General features: G+C 39.3%; 1 protein-coding gene across 1 annotated transcript in view; it reads right to left on the bottom strand.

The window, feature by feature from the left end:
- The window catches only part of CDH8 (cadherin 8), a 521,626-nt gene that overhangs the window by 17,884 nt on the left and 484,335 nt on the right, over positions 1–19,407 (bottom strand). The window contains exons 9-10 of the mRNA XM_077288387.1: positions 19,028–19,149; positions 8,917–9,034 (exon numbers count right to left, since the gene is read on the bottom strand). Coding sequence (XP_077144502.1) covers positions 8,917–9,034; positions 19,028–19,149 — 240 coding nt within the window. The remainder of the gene's footprint in view (positions 1–8,916; positions 9,035–19,027; positions 19,150–19,407) is intronic.

The raw sequence follows: 19,407 nt of genomic DNA on the forward strand, positions 1-19,407 counted from the left end.
AGTTGTCCCTGGACTGCGAACGCACCTTATATCATCTCTAATTATTATTTGGTGCGTTACGCCAGACACCAACTGCAAACGTCCGAGTGCAGCCCATAAAAAAAACAGACAACTCAAAAACAGAATTCAAACCAATATTATTCAATGGGGAAGTGCAGATGAGCATATTTTCTTATGGGCTGAATCTTCGCGTAATATTCTTTAGTTTCTTTCATGGGTTGGCTGAGATTCGCCCATTCAAGTCTATGGGTGCACAAAAAAAATCGGATTTTATAAAGATTCGCCAAATAGCATCTGCTTTTTATGGTCACATTACAATTCCGTACCATAAAGAGTTGTGTTTTGTCTTGAAAATTTTAGTAACTGCTGCTGTGTAATAAATGAATTGCACAGAGATTGCGTATAAATGATGACTGAGAAAAAAAATCATCCAAGTTTTCTGGAAAGAAATTGGTTGTTTTTTTATACGATCATGTGAAACCAGCCTTACAAGGATTGATCTATCATTAGACTGGTGGTGGCAAAAAAATTTGTTGTAGCTATTGACAGAATACTCATGTAGCTGGCACAGCTACAGTATGTACCAAATGGAGATTAGCAAATTCACTTTGAATTTCACAAAAAATAGAATTTCTAGAACCTAAATTTTGTTGCCATTCGATTTCATTTAATCAAGCAAAATTGCAGGTCCTTCAGTGGATCACTTCCCCCATACGTCCCTGATCTTCTTTTTGTCTTAATTTTTAATCACTCCGGCACTGATTTAAATCATCACATATGTTTCCCTGCAATGTCCTGACATCTTGATTTCATTTGAGGTCTAGTCAGTGCAAGAGTTCCCAAAGACAGAAAAGAAGACCGGAACCATAGAGGAGGATCCAATGGTGGACCTCGTGGAGAGATGTGGCAGCAGGACCGGTAAAGGGGTAAACATAAAGCATTTTTTTATTTTTTAACTCATCTTTTTATAGAGCGGGAGCCATCAGATGACCAGGTGAGGAGTTGCGGCACCGTGGCAGAATAGAGGACAATGTAAATATAGTTATTTTTAACTAGACTGTGGCCCGATTCTAATGCATCGGGTATTCTAGGATATGCATGTCCCCGTAGTATATGGACAATGATGATTCCAGAATTCGCGGCAGACTGTGCCCATCGCTGATTGGTCGAGGCAACCTTTATGACATCATCATCACCATGGCAACCATTATGACATCTACATCGATACTGTGCCCGTCGCTGATTGGTCGAGGCGAATTTGCGGCAGACTGTGCCCGTCGCTGATTGGTCGAGGCAACCTTTATGACATCATCATCGCCATGCTGTGCCCGTCGCTGATTGGTCGAGGCCTGGCGGTCTCGACCAATCAGAGACACGGGATTTCCAGGACAGACAGACAGACAGACAGACAGACAGACAGAAAAACCCTTAGACAATTATATATATAGATTATTTTGTAACACCTCCATTTACAATGGTCTGGAGAGAACTTAGAGGGTAATAAACATCTTTTAGAAAACCAAATTTCCCTAGCGAATTTATACAAAACTGGAAAATTTAAATTTCTGAAAAATCATTTCTCCCTAATACCAATACCTATTTTTATGCATGCCCAGTTTCCCTGAAAGTGGTCTATATTAGGGGAGGGAAGCAACCCGATTCCAGACACCTCTGGCCTCTAGCAATGATTTATCTACCCAGAAAACAAAATGAGTGTGCACTGAAATTCAATATGCCTGGTTCTTCTTTTTCTCAAACAGAATCCAGCAAGGAAATATTGGGAAGCCCCAATACAGATTACAAAATTTGCTAAATTCGGCAGATTCAGATGACTTTTCTCCACTGTGACTGAGGACTTTGATGACTTTGAAGCATTTTAAGGTCTTGGCTACTAGAGTTGAGTGAATTTGTAAAAATTTGGTTCCGATTGTGATCGGTGGCGAATATTGTTTTTACATTATCTGCCGAACACAGCTGAACATCATTGGAGTCAATGGGAGTAGAAATGAATAAATATGTTACCGTTCACCAAACAAAAATTTGACACGAACAGGGTATCAATATGGCATGAATATTGGAAATTCAGATTGGACAACCGATTCCGAACATATTCGTTCAGCTCCATTGGCTACAATAAAAGAACTAGCAATCTTTGTTCTAAGTGTACAATATCAAAATTGCATATATCTTGTTTAAATCAAGGTACAATAAACAAATTATCTCAGCTACTAGGGTGGGTCATAAATGTATGATTGTGGGGATCTGACTGATGTTAATGCATGTGCAAAGTAGTTCACTTTAATTTTAAGGGTGTATGGATGCTGTGGAGCACATGTGACCACCATTCCCATAGACAATGAATGGAGTGCGGGTCATGAATATGAACTATGGTTCTGATAATGGGATGAAAATTATGTGGTTGCAACTCTGTCAAATTTAGCAAAATGCTCAAAAAAGAAATGGCCAGAATGGCTTACAGATCCATAAAAAAATATACAATTGAGAGAATTTACGTAATTTGGTCAAGGTCTAAAAAAATATTTCAAAGTCCCTAGGAATAAAGTGATCCAAACTACTAGTGAAAAGAAAAGACTCATTGAAAATTATTTCAACAGGAAAATAATATAATCCATGTTATTAAATGAAAGGTTAATGTATTTTGTTGAAATAGCGGCACATCAACCATGAAAATAATGTTGTAGAATCTGGCATTGAGTATTAGGCAATATCTGGGTGACATTAAAGATGCTACTGCATTTCATTGACCTTGATCTAATCCTTTATCTTCCTCTAGACCAAATAATTAAAGAACACTGTGCTTCTTCCTAACTGTTATTGTGAAACGTAAAGGGGTGATCCGAAACTAACATTTGTTTAAACCTAAATGTAATTTTTTATTTTTTTTTTACTACTTCTTGTGTGATGATGCTTTGTTTGGGAATCTTTGCCTCTGACCCCACATGGAAAGGAAGCGTCATCAATGATGTCCGTTTCAGGAGAGGGGTCAGTCCCTGATGTACTGAACATGTGTTGGTTGTTAAGTCTGACAATAAGATCTTGTCACTGTACAATATTTTTATCAGTGCACAGTGACAGTGTGCTCTATCCCCAGCTCTGATATGAAGTAAATAGCCAGCAAGAGAGTGCACTGTCAATCTGCATTGTATGGATAGAACGAGAGAGCAGAGACACTCGTATTGAGCTAGATAGCACCGAAAAGACAGCCACGTCACTAGATGTGCATGGCCTCACTCTATACAAGTGTATGGAGCGAGGCTGCACCCAGTAGATGGGCTTTGACCGGAAGTATGCATAATGCACATTTACCAGCTAGTCCCGGCTAAGAAACCAGCGAATCCTTGCACCGCACAGTGCGTGTGCTGGGGGGATTCATAAGCCTGCAGTCACACAGAGTGACTGCAGTCTTATCAATTTAGAGCAGACATCCACTTTAAGTAAGGTAATGGACACATTTTTATGCTTGATTCTAATATATAATTTGTTCAATAAAAATAAATGGTCATACTGCATATTTTTCATGTTATTATTTCCTTTTTCTTCAGGGAAAATTCTTACAAGTTCATTGAAACATTTTTTTTCAGGTATGTATAATTTTTTTTTGTAAATGATCAAAAATTAAATGATAAATAAATGCCTGTAATTGCATCAGGTTAAGTTGCCTAGATGTTTTTTTTCATTGGTAAGGTCAACACTATTTCCAATTCAGGATGATCCTCCTGAGTTCTGGATACTCTGATTCATAGACCATGAAGGGACGAATGTAGGGTATTGAATATGTATCACTCGTAAATTGTATTTTTGGTTGAGCTCCATTTTTTTTCCACTGCTTGCACCTTCGATACACATGCATTTTGTAGTATTCTATTACTGCAAATCCAGAATTGGTATATGGTACTTTATGAAAAGGGTGCTAGAATCTTAGCCATTTTTCATCAATAATGGGCTTGTTACGCACATGCTCCTGTCCATTTGATTTTCTGGAGCTCCAAGTTGGGCTTTGCAAGTAGCCCAGCAAGATCCACGTGTTGTATTTTCAAGGCCTATATATAGGCTCCCTGGAGACACAACTGGGACTTGGTATTGCTCTTTGACTTTGTAGAAAGTCTCTTTGATGTGCACAGCTCTAGTTCACATTCATCAGGACATCACCTACTTCTCTGTGGTTTCCAGTCCCTGAGTAACTTTATCTGCAGTTTCCAGTAATCTTACTCTCTGTCTTGGAAGGAACTTACCTATTTACCTGTGGTTACCAGTATTGCTACCTACTTGCCTCCAGTTTCCAGTATTGCTACCTACCTGCATATGGTTTTCAGGAAGTCTCCCTGGCTGTCTGCGGCTTCCCGTTCCAGTAACCCATTTGCCTTCAGTTTCAAGTATCGCTATAGAATTGCCTGCAGTCTCCAATATAAACCTGCCTGCATTTTCCAGGACATCTTCCTGGCTGTCTATGACTTCCAAGGTATTTGACTTTCTCGTCACTACAGAGTATTGTCTACTACCTGTCTGTATTTCCATGATGCCTCTTGTTTGCCTACATTCTTCAGCAACTCTGCTATCTGCCCCATGTGTTTCTGGGGTTTCCAGGATTTTATTAAACTTCTTGTTTGCATTCCACGTGTCTGAGTTCCATGTTCTCTTTCTAGTTCCTGCACCGATGCCCAAGGACCATGTGCCTACCCGGACCATGTGCTTAGATGATCCACCTCACTATGCAAGCCTGTTATATGTAACATGGTTTACCCTCCAACAGGTGAACCAACAGACAAAATCAAGGCATTGTTTTCAAACAGGAGACATATTTCTATGCCTACCAAGCCAACTTTTCATATCACCAATTCCATAAAATTCTTAAGCTGCCCATATACTTAACATAACCAATTTACAGTAACAGTATGTTACTCGACCACATAAGAAGTATGTATAATATATGATATTGGAAATTTTGTATCAGATGTGTAAAATGCTGAACTAGCTTTATCACCAATAGATACAAAAACATTAGGCAATTTTAAGCTACTTCTCAGCTTCTCGTCTTGATGTTATAATTTTTGTCAAAGGTCACATCTCTTTTTTATTACTTATTGACCTTTCAGCCATACTGTATCTGAACCTTCCACTTTACACTCCTGTCCTCATATTAAACATAAACTCATCGCCGACAGTGAAATAAATATGTGCTGCACTTTATGTACATGCTCAGTAGTGAGGCCGTGCTGTGGAGTCAGAGTTGGAGTTGGAATCATAAGTGAGGGAAAATGATGAATCGGAGTCAGAGTTGGAGTCGGAGATTTAGTGTACCGACTCCACAGCCCTAGCTGAATCCTTCTAAGCTCTATGTTGAAACAGTAAGTCTCTTTTGTCTGCATCAGTCATCACTGCAACGTGATGGCAAGGAGAAGAGGGAGCAGCTGGGTCAGGAGTTTAGGACGGGGATGAATTATATAGGGAAAAGAGACTTCCAGTGTCTACGTATAGAAAAGAAATAGCTAGGTAGAAAGGCAAAATGAGCAATTGTAAGCACACAGTGTTGTATAATATGATTAGAGATGAGAAATCCCGAACTTAAAAGTTTGGGGTTCGTACTGTACGGTTAGTGTCCAGTGTTAAACGCCGACAAAGACTTCTCCCGGAAGTCCGTTGCAATGTTCTGAGTTCTGAAAGGAGTCCAATACAGAGAGAGAGAGAGAGTGAGGTGAGAGGGAGAAAATGTTCCAGCTCAAAAGTTTGGGTCCCCATTGTTTTCAATCTATCTATCATCTATCTATTATCTATCTATCTATCTATCTATCTATCTATCTATCTATCTATCTATAAACATATACACAGTATATATCTATATCTAAGCTCTTTCATTTCCCACAAGTTCTGCATATTTGGCAACTCTTCTAAATGCACAGATCTGAGAATTGCATACAGTATAAGTTGCAAGCGTTAACATTTCTGTTCGATCATGAAAGGCACATTAAATGCAGTAAAATAGTTTTAAGGTCATTACATTTTAACGAGAATAACTGTGAAAAAACTGTAATCAGATGTAAAATACTTTTGCTGCTTACTCCCATGTGAATGTTAATATGTACAGTGTAAGTTATACAAATAACAGATGGATTTTTTATTTCAGATGCCTTCATTCTGTGGCACAGAAAATGTTGGCATTGTGCTAAAGTTGCTATTAAGGTAATTAGCACCGAGGTGCATTATTAAAGCTAATTGTTTAAAGCTTAATGTTAGGGTGAAAGCCGCTCTTTGACTTTTTGTCTTGAAAAATCTGAACTTTAGATAATTGTCTACATAATTACCAGCCTATTCCTATAAAAGAAAAAGAACTTTAGACAATACTTTGAACGCTCTAAAAGGTGACCTTTCTGAGTATATAGCAGTTACCAGCCTTGTCACATATATAAGGTCTGTGATACTTTTTGCATGATGTCGTAGAAGTCCATGTGCAGGAGACATTGACTGGTGTTACACGGTGTCCCTGCAGCTCTAATATTGGATTGTTACATAACATCAATATGACATTTGATAGAATTATTTTATTTTTGGACATTTCCTGCAATATCTACTTATTATGCTGGTCTCTAACCTGTGGGGCAAGCTAGGAATTTAATTTTTTAAAACGATGAAAGACTACAAATTGGAGACCAAAATTCTTTGGTAAGACCTTGCTTAGACTTTAGATCACTAAAGTTGATGCTCTCCATGGTGCTGATTTCTGGCCATTACCAGTAGGTAATACAATTTTCTCTTTAATCTCATGTGGCACCATTAATTATCTCAGCACTTTATAGATATTATCATCACTGTTTTCACTAAGACTCACAATTTAAACTCCATAGAAATTATACAAACATGGGGAGAACATGCAAACTCATTGCAGATGTTGGCCTTGGTGGGATTTCAAGCCAAGACACCAGTGCTGCAAAGTAATAGTGCTAACCACTGAGCCACCATGCATTTTGTGATGGTTTTATGTCTGTATCACAGCACTTCAGAAATAGTAGAACTTATGGGGTTTCCAGAGTGCAGTGGTTAGTATCTACTAAAAGTTGTCCAAGATTGGAAATCCAGAAAATTTACATCATAGTGTAGAAAAATTGCTTGTTAACCGTACCTTGGCCGATATAACAGAAGAGCTACTGTGCCATAATTTGCTAAGAAAGTTCCTGCTGGCTATGATGGAAAGGTGACAGGACAAAGAGAGCATCACAGCTTGTTAAAATCTGAACTGGATTATAAGATGGTATACGTGCAACATGTAAGCACATTCCCACTGGGGCCATTTCATAGTCAAATCCCAAGAAAGAAAGCAAAAATTTATCACATACCCTACAGAAAGTAAATCCATAAATTGTAATAGTACATGCAAATAACATAGGGTACTTAGTTAACGCTATATTGATCAAAAAATCAAAAAAGTCATCCCACCATACCCATTGGGACGGCCCTAACAGGTCTCTAGCATTAAAATTGGTTACAGTGTCCATGCTGACCTTTCTCTACTGTCTGAAACAGCTACAATGAATACTTGAGCATCAGAAACTGGACCATGAATAACCAAAGGCTACCAGGTCTGATGAATTATGCTTTTTTTTACATGATGTTGATGCCCTTGTTGGTGCCCATCACTTATCTGAGAAGGAGATGGAACCAAAAGACACTATGAAAGAAGACAAGCTGGTGGAAGCAGTACGATGTTCTAGCCAACGTTCTTCTATGATATTGAGGACATAGCAAGAAGTAACTGATAATCATTGTACAGACCAAGTATAAATACTGTATAGCTTTAGCATGATCTTTTGTTTAGCTATCCCGTTTAGTCCATGAGAACCTTTTGGTTGTGTTCTCCAATATGTGACTTTCTTCTAATTATGAAAATATAAAACTCAATGTTCTAACAGATGTAGAATCTTAGGGAATGTTGGATGTTGCAGATTAGTAATAGTTTGAGAGACCTTGCTCATATGGCTAGAGCTGATTGGATCAGCTAAGATTCAAATTCACCAATTTGTGCAGATTTTACAGAAAAAATGTGTTTTGCAACAAAGATATTTATTGCCAATTGAATATTCCTTGTTATGCCCTGATCTCCCCAGTTGGCACAAAAAGAAAAATTAATGCTCACTTCAACACTCATCTGTTTTACCATCTCTGTAGCCCCCATCCAGACCTCCATGCCTTTTCTTTTCCCTTTTCCCTGTTGCATGCACCTTTACTGTAGGCCACTGCTTCAGGTTCATCTAGGCCTCGGACACCACTATGCACCAGGCCATCACTCGGGGGACATGTGTTGTAACTTTGCATATGGTAACGTCATTACATTATGACGACACACAGTGATGTCCAAGGCTTAGTCAACCCAGAAGCCAGAGCCTAAATTCAAGAAAATAAGCATAACAGGTAAAGAGAAAAGGAAGAGTCATGGAGGACCAGATGGCCGGTAATGCAGATGGCGGGACCCATGTGTGGTAAGGTGAGTGTTTTTACTGGTACCCAATGGTTCAACAAAAATGGTCACCAGTTTGCTAAATCTGCACAGAGAAAATTGCAAAAAATCTGTGTTCTTGTAAGGAGAATTCAATTCCACTTGAATAAATTTGTTCATCTCTACTTAAGGCATAACCTCAATCTTTTTGAACCAATAATGTGGTTGATCTCCATAGTGCTGATCTTCTGATCACATCACATTGCACTTTCTGGACTATGTTGCTCTCAATGGTGCTGACTACGAGAAGATGTGCATGCAATCCCGCTAAAACGCTGGAGGTCTCAGCCTCTAACATGATATTAAAAAGTGTCCAGTGTTTTTTCTTGTCACATTTGAATGACCTTAACTGATTCAATATTTATCTGTATTAATTTAGTCATTAGATTGATAACATTTCATAGTTTTACCTTCATTGTTTTTGATGGTGAAGTTTGGATTATTGGCCATTTCTGGTAGAAGACTGTAAAAGAAGTAGTGTCCATTTCTTGGGTCGTCCTTATCAATGGCACTGACAGTCTGGATGATCTGAAATCAAAGCAAAGCTATAATTAAGGTTGTTGTATTAAATGAAAAAAAAATATTTTATATATATATATATATATATATATATATATATATATATATATATATATATATATATATATATATACTGTAGATATTACTGCTGCAGGACTATCCACTCACACTTACAGTGCTTTTATGTATTCTTTTCTTTTAAACTGGAATTGCAAATATAATTTCCTGCAATCATTATAGTCTATATAATTACCTTAAGGTCAATACACTATATATACACAATGGTTATACACATACATTGGTCAGATATGCAAATGCATATGTAGAGATAGAACAAAAGGTATAAGCAGAGCATATAGTCAGTTACCAGTTAGATGAAAGGTCTAGCTTGTGGGGGAGGGGCTGCCACATAGGAGGCTTGTGGTCCCCTATGTTTGCGGCTTGTCCTTCCTTACATGATGTGTCATCATGAACTCCCAGAGAAAAAACAACAGGATATGCTTCACACAGGCATGTAAACCTCTGTGTCGCTTCCCTCTTTCCCTCTGGGCTGAACCTAAATCCCCTCCCCTGGAGGTTTGGAGATAAATCTCCCAATACCTATGAAAGATCCTAACTCATTTCTGGGTGGTCCTAGGGCAGTGGTTTTGCCGCCATTGGAGCCAAACAGTCTCTTCCTAGTCATAGAGACTGAACAGAATTTTGCTACCTAGCTGCTAGTGGCTGTTCTATGTATCTCCCTTAACGTACATGTTAGAATGACTCGAGACCCAGGCAGGCGCATGTCCAGTTCTGAGTATCTCAGAAATATATACAATGTACAGCTAAGACGTATAGTATTTCCATTACTCCTTTATGAAATTCTAGGTGGCTGAACAAAGGACTCAGGCCTCATGGTTTGGATCCACAGGGGGTCTTCCTGTAGAAGGTTGCATACCAGCTAGCTAGTGGGGGGGAATCCTTTGTTTGAAGCTGACCAGGTGTCATGTTACCACTGTACATGCTGACAAGGATTTTATTCCATTCCATAGGATACAGATGATTGACATGGAATTACTGTATATCTCCAATATTCTTCACGTATAGTCTATATGGCAGTAATGTAGAATATAAGTATAGTCTATATGGCAGTAATGCAGTATATAAGTATAGTTTGTATGGCAGTGAAGCAGTATATAAGTGTAGTCTATATGGCAGTAATGCAGTATACTGTATAAACACATTCTATATGTCAATAATTTAGAATATAAGTATAGTCTATATGGCAGTAATGTAGAATATAAGTATAGTCTATATGCAGTAATGCGGTATATAAATGTGGTCTATATGGCAATAATTGCTTATACATTTCCATGTATTTTGATGCTTATAGTGGCTGCTGCACACTTTAGTATGTATTGCATGTAATGCAGTCATGGCACCTTGTACCAGTTCAAAATTATCTATCTATCTATCTATCTATCTATCTATCTATCTATCTATCTATCTATCTATCTATCTATCTATCTATCCTGTTACAATCTATCCTTTTTTTTATCCAGTTACTGTCCAGAATGTCCTTTTATCCTGTCTGTAAAAATCAAAGAGATACCTTGCAAAGTAGCCCATTAGATCCATATTGGTGATTTAAAACCCTTTTAAAAGCCCCTAGGTTTCTTTGCTTCTTCCAGAAGGTAGACCGCACACTCGAAGCCTTAGAGATGCTTTGAAAGCTCTGTACGTCCACAATACAAACCTATTATGTCAGTTCACTAAAAGGCATTGCAACCTACTAAGTTCATGAAAAGTGTAATCCTCTAAGAAATGATAATCAGATGTGGAGGATATCAGCACCATGCACATCTATTTGTTTTTAAGAATTTAACCACCAAAGTATGTTAGCAAAGTACATGCGGAATAATAGAACGAGAATCCGTTGGAAATTCATGGTATAAGTGCACTAAATAGAATAACAGTGTGTTTTGGATGCAGAAAAAATCTTTGCTGTTATTCTTTAGTTACCTTCCTCACCCCATTTGCACAAAGGAGGCGACGTCAGCTTTTAGGACCACTTCTGCATTCTCTCGTTGGTGCAGGCAGCTTAAAAGCTCATTTATGGAACATACCATGGCCTTTAAAAGCATCATCTTTTCTACCAATTCTAATGATTTTCTCTTCACTAACTCTGTTTTTTTTTTCTAGTTGACATGATTTTTTATTCTCCCCATTGAAATTCATTGATGATCATGATGTGATCTTTAAATTAAAGGAGAACCTGACACAAGGGCTCTATCTGCAAGTGAGAGGGAGGCAGATATTTAAATCCGTAAAAACGTCTTATTTTGCTTTTTTTTCTTCCTGTTTTGAAGGAACATGTTTTTTTATAGGCTTAATGATTTATTTTATATCTCTTAAAAGGTCACCCAAACAGCATTATGGGTAAATGTGTAATTTATCTGTCTGTTGTCGTAATATACGAGCTACTTCCATAAGGAGGTGGCGGTGGAGCGTGTGATATATCTCAGGGTGTACAAGAGAAATGAGAGGGATGTATATTGTGTGAGTAGGTGTACGGTATAGACATACGGTACATACACATTGCTACAATTATATGCAGAGCGGAGTGAAGCTGAATGCATCATATACAGTATGTGCTACAGAAGTATTCAGATTTGTATTACACCTACATATGCTGAATGTGACATTAAGTGGTTACTACTAGAGATGAGGGAACCCAAACTCTAAAGTTTGGGGTTCTTACACGACTTCTAGTGTCTGGTGCTGAACTTCAAGCATGGAGACAGAGAGAGAAAGACGGAAAAAGAGAGAGACTTTTGATTAACCCTAGTCCATATAATGAATATTTTACAGCCTCAAATTTGAGGTCTCAATTGACTTCATTGGAGTTCGAGTGCAATTTCGAGTAGAGATCTGACACCCAAACTGGACTATGGTCTAAAGTTTGATCGAACCCGAACTTCCATATTCTTCTATTTCGTAACTTTGAGATTTTACTACTTCTCATGTCACAGCACTGCTGCTGCTTCTATTAGCTCCTCTTCCCTTCTGGTACACATCAGTCATCAGCAGACATGATTTTTGTCTAGCTTATTATTCAAGCCAGCTCTCAGACCAATGATCAAAGTCAGCATATGTACCATCATCTCCCTCTCCCTGCTTCTCCAGCTCTGACACCACACTGTGTGACAGGTCAAAAACAAGCTCAAGGTCTGTACCTAGAGCAGAACAAAAGTGAGGGAGGAAAGGACATTAAACTTGATCACAGACTGTGATAAGCTTTGGTCAGGGGGCTGGCTTGCCATAATCAGCTACAGAAAAATCATGTCCCTTATGATGTATGTTGACAAATGACTGAGAATTAAGTCCAAAAGACATCTAAAGTATATAGGCAACTTCAAGCTCCCTGCACCAGCTCTATCTCGGAAAATAAGAAAAGTACCCCATAGAAAAGTAACTCATTCAACCAAGCAGTACAGTACCCAATCAATAGTTGACGAATGACTGAGCGTTGAGGTCGAAAGACATTCAAGGTCTATAGGCAACTTCAAGCTCCCTACACCAGCTGTATCTCTGAAAATAAAAAAGAACCCCAAAGAATAAACTCACTCTGCCAACCAGTATCCTTTACAATCGTGTCCAAGATATACCATATTTTTCAGACCATTAGACACACCTTGTTCCTCCAAATTTGGGAGGAGAATGTAAACAAATGTAACATGTGAGGTGGGGGCAATGGGGGAGTGGGATTGCACTTGCAGGAGGTAGGAAAATGTTGCTGCTGTAGGAATCCGATGCTGGGGAAACCACGTGGTCCTGATGCTTAAAGTGAAGGAATATTCATTAGCCGCTTCCCTGCCCACCTGTCAGCGCCGAGCAGTGAACATGGAGCAGCAAATGAATTTTTCTTCACTTAAAGAGCAGACTCACATGGTTTCCCCAGCGCTGGATTCCTGCATCGGCTGGGGAGATCGTGTGTCCGGTGCAGAAGGAGGTGGCAGGAGCAGGGTGCCAGAGGAGAGATCGACGCATACCTGACAACACAGCCCTGGCTGTGCTGATGCTGACTGCTCCCATATAGGACCTGTGGTGAGGGCATGAAGAGGGCGGACTGAGGCATCACATGACAGCACAGAACCCACATCTTTCATGATGTCATCACAGGTCTTTCAGACACTGTACTAGAATATGCAAGCTTCCTCTTTTGACCTGTGGTTAGGCAATAAGAGGGAGGGCTCTGTGCCATCATGTGACGCTCCAGCCCTTCATAACCTCACCACAGCGTGGTTGGCTGGCTGCGGGACCTGCACTACCTGTGCAAGTAAGAATTAATTAAAAGGTTAGTCATTACAACATAAAAAAGCACTCTGCCACTCCTGTGATAAACTATAACTCCCAGCATGCCATGGGATCTGCAGTATATGTTGAGAGTTATATTTCTCCCATGGAATCTTAAAGCAGCACTCCAGTGTCATTTTTCAGTGCTGGAGTGGTGCTTTAAATATAAGCCCTGTGCCCCCATTCTTGTACTCACCCTTCAGCGTCTTCATATAGTACTTTACAGACACCACACTGGTACCGCATCACCATCTTCTACCCGTAGCTTCCAACATAATAACATACTATTATATATAATAACACCACATATAATAGTATGTTATTTATGTTTTTTAATATTTTACCACATTTTTTGCTTCAAATACTTTTTTCCCTATTTTCTACCTCTAAAACCTGGGTGCATCTTATAGTCCGAAAAAATATGGTAAATTGCCTAGAATTAAACATTAAGCATGATGTTGAGACAGTAGCTGCAAATATGTAATGCATGAGTTACAAAAAGTTGGTGATAAAGCACAAGAGCAAGCGCTGTGCAATAAATATAGTTCAATCAAGTCATGTCATTATTCCAATATCCATTCAGATCAATTCATTAAAGAAATGACAGTAAAGTGCTGGAAGTGCAAAAATGTTGACATAAGCAATGCATCACTCGAATCTAGTAAAACTCCAATACTATGATGTGAGTTTTTGGCAAACTTTTCTAGGGGCAATGAGGTTGCACTAATTATACATTTAGCAACTGTAATGATCAATAATTGCACTGTCACAATGCGTCTTTCCGTTTACATCCATACCCCATGCAATATACCACTTAAGAGCACTTGAGCGGAATAATTAGGAACTAGTGTTCCCGAGAGTCGAGACGACAAACAGGAAAAATATCATCAATAATGTTACTTCATTCGGCACAGAAAATAGAATAGACCTTTATGTTTCTGAAAGGTTTTATAACTTTTATGAATATTTACTTTCACAATAAAAATAAATTTATAAAATAAATAGAACAACTTAATGGAACGATATAGACCATCGATACTGCCACATGAAATAAGGAAAAGAAAAGTTCAAGTGATTGGATGGCACAAGAAGTTGACTACCAAAGGGTGAATGTTCGATACCTTATATCAAATTACTTATTTTTGTCTTATTTGTCAAGTTCAGCTTTACAGCAACTATATGTAGGGTTCTTAAAAGGGAAAGCCTGTCATCTGCTGTACAAGGCGCGCAGCTGTCTAAAAATGACAACCGTAATCATAATAATGCACAATTAATGCTACTAATTAGGACACAATTGAGTCACCTGCAAAGATGATTTCAGAGATATTTTTATTGCATTTGGCTTTGCTTACTGCATTGTAAGAATTAGTAGGTTCCAGGAAATTCATGGTTTTTATAACTCTGTGGATTTTTATTTGAGTTTTTGACACATACAACCTGGAATTTATTGATTATTAATTACTGCTGTTGTGGTGATCTCTTAAGGTGAGACCTTTAGTGATTGCCTATTCCTGATCTAATAAATATGAGCCAGATGCATTCATAGAAGAATTACTGTATATCAGACACAGAAGTCAGATATACGCTCCTCTCCCAGCAAAATCTGGCACACAAATGAACTTTATTCTTAGAACAAAGAATCTTGTAACAGGCCAGGCAGAAAGTGGGTGTGGCACAACCTCTGAACAACCAGTGTCAGTCTATGATAGGTCCTTGCCGATTCCACTCCATATATGGTATTCAATCCAATGTCCAGTATCTGCTTCATATTCCAAGAATTCCTGGGCGTTGTTCCAGGACAAAATCGCCATCTTGCCACATCACATCTGAGCTGGCTTATGTAAGGTTTAATAATTGATTTCATTAGCCATTCTCTCCTTCACACTGCTACTGTTGATACATCTGTTAACATGAACAACTTGGTTTCTCTGAATCCACAGATTGGAGATGTGCTAATAATCTTAAGAGGTGGGTAACCCAAAAATGCACTAAGAATATTCTAATATGCAGGGTTGGACTGGCCATCTGGCAGCACTGGCAAATGCCAGATGGGCCTGTCTGCTCATGGGCTGCCTTGTCTACTACGTTGTTAACAGAATCGGTGTTCTTAAGACAGCCATACTGTTAAGAGATGTGATGGAGCACAAAGTTGCTGACTCCATCTCTTACCCCAGCAGGTCACTGGTATCATTAGAAATATTGGTCTTGTAGAAAATCTTCCTTTCCTCCATCCAGGGTAATATTAATAATATATCCCATCTGGTTCATGGGAACGAGGACAACATAGGCCTGTGTGGCTTCAAATGCCAGGACTGAATTTCAGCCTCAGTCCATACCTGCTAATATGGAATAGTCTGGGGAGACTAAAGATGAACGGGTGTTTTCTGGTTTCGGACAACCTCACTCCGTAGGCTATGCTATTCTTAGCCTCCATGGGTTCAACACTGAGTCTCTGCCAGAGGTCCAATGTTTCTTAGTGTCTGCAGCGCTGATGTCATGTCAACAGAGCTGCAGCCAGTCAATGAATTCAGCAGATGTGAGCGGCTCTTGCCATCAAGTCAGAAAAAGCCGCTGATCCCACTGATTGGCTTCAGTGCAGCAGACAATAACAGACCCCAGGTGCACTGGATCGGGGAGGGTGAGCAACTTAAAAAAAACCTGCTCCTTGTAGACAGTGGTAATTTAAAAAGAGAAAACAAATTTAAAGGGAATCTGTCAGAAGATTTTTGCTTGTAATCTGACAGCAACATGATATATGGATAGAGATTCTGATTCCAGTGATGTATCACGTAGATTACTAGGTGCAGCAGTTGTGATAGAATCACTGTTTTCTCTGCTGCAAATCTAGCAGTGCTCAGACTACTGAGCTCTATGTAACCCCGCCCACACCACTGGTTGGCTGCTTTCTGTGTACTTTACTGTATAGTGACAGAAAGCTGCCAAACAGTGGTGGGGGCGTGGTTAGACCAGGAGGCATGAGACACCTAGTCCTGTAGTAATAATCTCCTGCTGATAAAATACTTTTTATTGAAATGACAACACACAGCCTATTAAGTAACACATCGCTGTGATATTTAACTCATATCCTTAGCTTTTATCATGTCCCATTGACAGGTGGAAGTCTTTGATTTCCACTATCAAAAACACTAGGATTTTTTGCCTATTAGTTTCTAAGAATTATGGAAACTGCGGAGTAGATCATCTCCACAGTGGCTCCATTTTACCTCTTCCAACAATCTCAGATCACATGCTCTTTTAGTAGGTGGGCATCCAAAATGTGGGATCTGCACAAAAATACTGTTTGTCCTATAGATACTCCCTTAAAGACTAGGTAAAATTTGATATCTTTATTTTGTTATTTTTAATGTGCTTTCTAAATGCAAAGATGAGGAATTTTCAAAATAATCTTGTTTAAAAATGTTCTGTCCATCAGTTCTTTATGAGTGCTTTTAGAAAAATATTACAAAGCCATCAGAGCTCCTGCTCCTTTTTGATGAGTCTTGTTGCTCATTTTTCCCATTTTCTTAATGTTAGATATAACATCAGAGTGGGGTTATACACAGATCTGCATAGTGTGCAGAGAGGAGCAAGTATGTAAAGCCTCATGCAGGGAAGAAAACATATGCTATAGAAAAGGAGGAATGCACATGGAGAAAAACAATTGCATGATAGAGAGCTGTGATGATAACATTAGAGTGGGAATTATACACAGATCTGCATAGTGTGCAATGAGGATAAAGTATGTATAGTCTTATGGAGGGTAGAAAACACATGCTATAGAAAAGGAGCAATGCACATGAAGAAAAAGCAATTGCAGGGTAGAGAGCTGTGATGATAACACCAGAGAAAGAGTTATACACAAATCTGCATAGTGTGCAGAGAGGAGAAAGTATGTATAGTCTCCTGGAGGGAAGAAAACACATGCTGTAGAAAAGGAGGAATGCACATGGAGAAAAAACAATTGCATGATAGAGAGCTGTGATGATAACATTAGAGTGGGAATTATACACAGATCTGCATAGTGTGCAATGAGGATAAAGTATGTATAGTCTTATGGAGGGTAGAAAACACATGCTATAGAAAAGGAGCAATGCACATGAAGAAAAAACAATTGCAGGATAGAGAGCTGTGATTATTAGGGGTCGAGTTCCCGCCTCTGCACAGGGGGAATCTCGGTCCATTTCCGCTGCGGTCTCCCATTCTTCTCCTGCCGCAATGGAGGCTGCTCAGCGGAGATGTCGGTCCTAGCGTCTCGCTCAATCTGACTCTGTGAGGAGGATTACTGCTGCTTTTCCAGCTTCTGCCATTGAAGTCAGTGCTGGGCAGCAGTGACGCTTTTGGGACTAATATAGTAGAAAAAAAGAAAGGGCTGACAGCACTCACTCAAGGGGGCGCCCGTTCCATGTCCAGGGAACCATCCTGGATACTCCAAACAGTCCAAAAATCGATGAACAGCGCTCCAGCCAGGTGTAATAGTATCAAAAAATAATATTTATTTCGCCATGAAACAGCAATGTTTCGACCAGAAACGTTGCTGTTTCATGGCGAAATAAATATTCTTTTTTGATACTATTACACCTGGCTGGAGCGCTGTTCATCGATTTTTGGGCTTTTGGGACTAAGTCCTGCTTTTCTCCTTCTGAGCATGCCCAGGGTAAGATCTCTAATTGGAGATCGAGGGTCACATGCTTGGATACTGCAGCAAAGCCCATTGGTCCTCCAGGAAGGTCCTGAAGGTGCTTAGGCTTTGTAGCAGCTTCTCATTGGTCCTTCTAGGAAGGTCTTGTTCTGGCTGCAGCTATAAAAGGCTTGCATGGCCATGCGCTAGTATCTTTCTAAGTTATGTGCTTTGCGCCAGTGTGGTCATGTAAGATTGTGTTCAGGGACCCGGCTGAAATAAGCCCCTAGAATGCTGGCACCTCCGGCGAGGAGTTTGTGTGTTTGTGTGTATTCAGGAACCTGGCTGAAATAAGCCCCTAGAATGCTGGCACCTCCGGCGAGGAGTATTGTGTGCATGCGTGACCACTAACTGCTCTCTGTTGGGCAGTTAGCCTGTGCTCCTGTGAAGTCTAACAGGGCGCAGTGCTTTGCTTTCACGGCTGCTTTGTGAGTTAACAGAGCTAGCCAATACCGCAATATAGTGCTGCCATTTGCTAGCAGCAGGTTTTCCTGCACGGTGGACCCCGGGCTGCGAACGCATCAATAACAATAAAAAACTATATTTTCTCTGTGTGTTCCGCTAGCCCTAACAGTGATGATATATGTGCACTGTATCCTGGATACACACAGACCTCCCATCCAGCCTATATTACTGGGAGAGACACTCCCTCTCTGGATACACACAGATCTCCCATTCAGCCTATATTCTTTGGAGAGACATTCCCACAAGAGAAAAGCAGAAACTCAAATCAGACTGCAAACTACATCATGGGATGAGTGAATGAAGAAAAAAAACTAAATTGCATCCTAAACTTAGTGCAATTTTATTAACTAAAAATATCCACATATGTAAAATCCTATTTTCCATGTCAAAGTGTCCATTAGCTTTAAGGTTTGCACAAAGTAGAGCAGGCAATAGGGCATAAAAGATCATCTCAAAGATAAATGAGTAAGATAGAAACATACTGATCGCAATATTCATTTTCCATGACCATATCATTCCCTTACCTGTCCAGGTTTACCGTTCTCGCACAGAAAAGCTTCATAATCTGTTGCAAATTCCGGAGCATTGTCATTAACGTCAAGAACCTTGATTGCAACTTGCACTCGTGATATTTGACTGTGGTTTCCTAAAGTAAAAAAAAGAACAATAAAATATTGAGCTCATAATATTAAAAAGACATTATATGAACTGGAATGAAACACTTGATCATCAGGAGTGAGAGTGCAAGAATAAAACGAGCCAATATTTCACATCCACTGCTTAGATCTTTGATGAAGAATTTAGTCAGGAAAGAGCAGACGGAGACCTTTAAGGAATGAAGAAGGCAATGTACAGTGATGATATTTATTTTCTGTTACTTATGAGTTTTCTTAGAACCATGAAT

The sequence above is a fragment of the Ranitomeya variabilis genome, chromosome 2, assembly GCF_051348905.1.
Source record: "Ranitomeya variabilis isolate aRanVar5 chromosome 2, aRanVar5.hap1, whole genome shotgun sequence".
NCBI classification, from domain to species: Eukaryota; Metazoa; Chordata; class Amphibia; order Anura; family Dendrobatidae; genus Ranitomeya; species Ranitomeya variabilis.